A 4519-nucleotide genomic window follows, 5' to 3' on the forward strand; every position below is an offset into this window, starting at 1 on the left:
GAAGGAAGGAAGGAAGGAAGGAAGGAAAGAAGGAAGGAAAGAAGGAGAGGAAGGAAAGAAGGGAAGCAAGGAAAGAAGGAAGGAAGGAAAGAAGGGAAGGAAAGAAAGAAGGGAAGGAAGGAAGAAGGAAGGAAAGAAAGAAGGAAGAAAGGAAGGAAGGAAATTCTAGTCCTGCTTCTTACTAACAATGGACCCAGTGAAAGGCAGTTTCTTTCTCTGGACCTTACTTTCCTCATCTATAAAATATATCAGAGGATCTTTAAGGCTCTTTGTAGCTCTAAAGTTGATGATGCCTTGAGAAAGCTATAGTTATTAAAACTGGTGACTTACATTGCTTCGGTTCTCCATTCATCTTTTCAGTTCCAGGAATGGCTCGACCCTCAGAATCAACACAGTAACAACCTGAATCAGAGCACTGAACTGGGAGGAAACTTCCATCACTGGAACAGGAAGGAACCGAAAGACTTGACCCTGCAGGCAGGCTTCTCATGAAAACTTGTGCCTGTTCTCTTTGTTTCTCACATTCAGAGGGACACCTGGGTCGCTGGCCTCGGATCCTTGAAGCTGGGAGCTCCCTGCCCTGGGGATCCACACACCAGCACTCTCCAGCAAAGCATTGAACTTGGTCATAATTCCCCTCATCAGTGCATGTGGGAACAAACAGCTCTCTGGATGGCTGTTCACAGGCCCGGGATTCGAGGGCCATTTTTATGACATCTCCTAGACTTCTGGCTATATTCTCTGGGACAGAAATCACACTCTTCAAGAAGAGAAGAAACTCTGGCAGCTCCATAACAGAGGAGAGAAATTTTAACTTGTTTTGGCTATCCTGTAAATTAACCTTCTGGCCAAAACTGCCCACAATTGGTTGATTCAGAGTCAACCTTTCCTTTGAATTTGCAAGAACCTCATCAGGGCCAACTGATAGCTGTTGGGTCAGTTCAATTAAATCTCCTCTGTTCTTGATTCCTTGTAGACCAATTTGTTGAAAAAATTGGGTAAAGTTAAATGTACTCCTGGCACCAATGGCCCCAGATAAGTTAAACCGGCTTATATTCTCTAAGAATTTCCCTCCAAAAAGGTTTTGCTGGAGTCGCTTTGGGTCCATGGTGAACTGGAGAGCAAGCAGAGCTAGGTCCCTGGAGGGGAATAGCACCCTAAAAGCTTCACTGAGGAAAGTTTCTAAGGTGAAGAATTGAGTAGTACTTCCCCTTTCAGTAAGAGGGAGCAACAGCCCAGAGTCTACAAACAGTTCTTTGAAAGAAGGAGGACAGGACTTGGCAAACCTAGCGACTTTCTGAGGTTCTTGTCTTTCTTCTGGGGCAAAGAATAAACTGTGTTGACTGAAGTGTCCACCAGGTCCAAAGAAGAGTTTGGACAAAGCCTGCTGCCTCTCCGAGACACAAGATCTTTTTGCACCTAGACCAGGACAAACAGAAGAGGAGAAAACAAGTCTTAGGATGGCCAACATTACCTTCACTCCTAAGAAATCTTTTTTGGGAAATCTTCCAATTATTCCATTATTCCAATTATTCCATTATTCCAAACAATCTTAGTTCTTTCTTTTAGAAAACTGCAAGATGTCTTGCCAGAGAATTAGTAAGAGGGGCATTCCTCTATTTAACACCAAGATTGTTTTTACATTTTGACTGCATCCATGACAAACATTTCATGGTAAAAAGGGGGTTGGATTTGGAGTCAAAGGGCCTGGGTTCAAATCTTGACTCTTCCTTACTGTGATCTCAGGCAACTAATTTGATCTCTCAAGGCTTTAGATTCCTCACATGAACAATGATAAATGAGATACTTGAACTCAAGAGCCTGTGAGTTCCATTCCAGGTCTAAATCTAAGCCTGCTCTTCAGTCTTAAGGATTTGTGCTTTAGTTGATGACAAAGTAGAAACTACCTTGTTCCAAAGTGAGGCCTCATGAATACTGTCCAGTGGCCAGAAGACTGATCTCAATCCCCCAATTCATATTCCCTACTTTTAACACTATGAAAAATCTTCTTTTCACAATGATCAGAATGATTTCAACCCTTTGAACTATTGAGAGATACTGAAAAAGCTAGAACTGGAGCTGATTTGGATAGATTTAAATTTATGGCACAAAATTTCAAGGGGTCCTTGCTGCTTTTTAACAATCTTTCACTTCTCCTTGCTGAATTTTCAACTTACCCAGAGGTTAAATGACAAAGCCTTATTGTACTTAGCACAGGGTTTGGCCCAGAATAGGCGTTTAACAAATGTTGTTCAAATGGTGGTCAATTTGTATTAGAGATGAATTTTTTCCAATTTTTAAATTTTTTTCAGTTATATGTAGAAACAATTTATGACAATCGCTTTTTGGCATTTTAGAATTCATGTTTTCTCCCTCCCTCCCCTCTCCATAGAGATGGAGTTTGAACAAGAATCTTCTTCTTGACTCCAAAGCCAGCTCTCTAACCGGTATGCCAATCTGTGACCACCTAGATCTGCAGTAGCATTGGCCCTTTGTCCTCTTCCATATCTTTATTTGTTTTTGAAACCCTTCCCTTCTGTCTGTCTGAGTATCAAGTCTAAGACAGAAGTGGGGCAAGGGACAGGCAATTGGGGTTAAGTGACTTCTCTAAGATCACACAACGAGGAAGTGTCTAAGGCCAGATTTGAACCCAGTTTCTCCTGACTACTGACCTGGTGCTCTATCCCCTGTGCTACCTAGCTGCCCTCTCTTCCTTATCTTTAAAAGAAGGGCCTTGTTTTGAACCTCTCTACTTGACTCTTATTTTGAGTCCGGAATCTATCTCTCTAGCCTCTATATCAACAGTTGGCAACCTTTTTGGCCGTGAGAGCCATAAACACCTGTGGAAGGAGGAGGATGGAGGCAGAAGGTGCTGGAATATGGGGCAGGGGCTGAAGGGTCCCCTGGGGCACATCCTGGGGCTCTGCCAGGACTAGCCAGTCGGGAGGTGGAGCCAGATATGGCTTGAGAGCCATACGTTGCCGACCCCCTGCTCTATACTGTCAGAAGAGCATCCCCTAATCTTTAAAGGATGTCTTGACCTAAAAACATCATTGACATCTGAAACTCAAAGTATCCTAGACTGAGCTTTCTACCATTCCCTCCCCAGCCTATACCTGGCTCTACTTCTGACATCATGCAACTTCCTGTGTTTGAAAACTTGATAATTTCCTCTCTCTGTCACTTTTAATATCTGATTACTATAGCCTATAGATTTTACCTCCTAAATAGTTCCAAGTTTTCCCCTTCTCTTCATTCCCATTGCTACCACCCCAGGAAAGCTGATTACACCTTCCATTCTGCCTTCATTCATTCTCTCCTTATTCTAAATTATCTTTCATTACATTACCAAACATCTTTTTTTCTACACTGATAAGGTCTTTTGCTCTCCTGCTCAAAACACATCCATGGTTCCCTCTATTTTGCTTCCTGAATGAAGCTCAAAGCTCAGTCTCACATTCAAGTCGCCCCTAATCTAACTCTCTGCCTTTGTCCCATACTTTCTTCTCTGGTCAAATCTGATGCCTCACTGTTTCCTCTCTACAAGCTACACTTTCTGGAGCTCTTTGTCTTTAATCAACCTTATTGCTGAAATTTCTTTGAATCTCACTTTTCTCTCCGGCCCTATTCCTATCCATTCTTTCAGATGGAACTCAAAGGGTTCCTCCTCCAAGAAGCCTTTCTTGATCACTATCGACAATGGGCTTTTCCCCATCAAGTCACCCTTTTCTGACACTTCTCTTGGAATGTCTTAGGAAAGGCTTATGGATAAGTCCCAAACCCATACTCATGAGGGAATATGTTGTGAGTTAGCCTTTCCCTGTCCCCTTTCATGTGAATGTTTTCCCTCTGTTGATTATTTTCAGCCTATTCTTTCTATATCTCATTTGTACATAGATGTCTTTATCTTTTCTCTTTCTAGACTTGGAGATCCTTGAGGGCAGGAATTGTGTTTTTTGCCTGTCTTTATATTGTTAGCAGTTAGCTCAGTGCCTGATTCATAGTAGGAACTTAATAAATGGGGAAAGAGGAGGGAGGAAAAGCAATGAGTATTTAAGTAGTACCTATTATGTTCTAGGTGCTAGGTTAAGCACTTTTTCAAATATTATCTCATTCAAACTTCATAAGTATCCTGGGATGCAGGTACAATTATTACCCCCATTTTACAGTCAAGGAAACTGAGGCACATAATGGTTAAGTGCCTTGTTCACGTCACACAACTAGGAAGTGTCTGAAGGTGGATTTGGACTCTACTTTTCCTGACTCCAGACCCAGTGCTATATTCACTATGCTACCAGTTGCCAATGTTATCTCAAACATTTAATTATCTAATTATTAGATTTCTGCTTATTTATATCTATTTATTTTATTATTATATTGTCATTGCATGATGTTATATTTAATATTACATATTATAAGTATATTTTATATTTTAACAAAAAATAAAAACATATATTATATATGTGTCTATGTATAGTATATAATATATTTATCTGTTATTTTTGTTACAAATAAAATA

General features: G+C 40.8%; 1 protein-coding gene across 1 annotated transcript; it reads right to left on the reverse strand.

Moving 5' to 3' along the window:
- Nucleotides 1-277: 277 nt before the first annotated feature.
- Nucleotides 278-1419, reverse strand: LOC123254778 (thyroglobulin-like; the record flags this gene model as incomplete). Its single annotated transcript, XM_044683708.1, has 1 exon — nucleotides 278-1419. A coding segment is annotated over one exon (1142 nt), but the record flags the coding sequence as incomplete, so codon positions are not given.
- Between the last annotated feature and the right edge of the window lie 3100 nt (nucleotides 1420-4519).

Source organism: Gracilinanus agilis, unplaced genomic scaffold (genome assembly GCF_016433145.1).
Source record: "Gracilinanus agilis isolate LMUSP501 unplaced genomic scaffold, AgileGrace unplaced_scaffold3225, whole genome shotgun sequence".
NCBI classification, from domain to species: Eukaryota; Metazoa; Chordata; class Mammalia; order Didelphimorphia; family Didelphidae; genus Gracilinanus; species Gracilinanus agilis.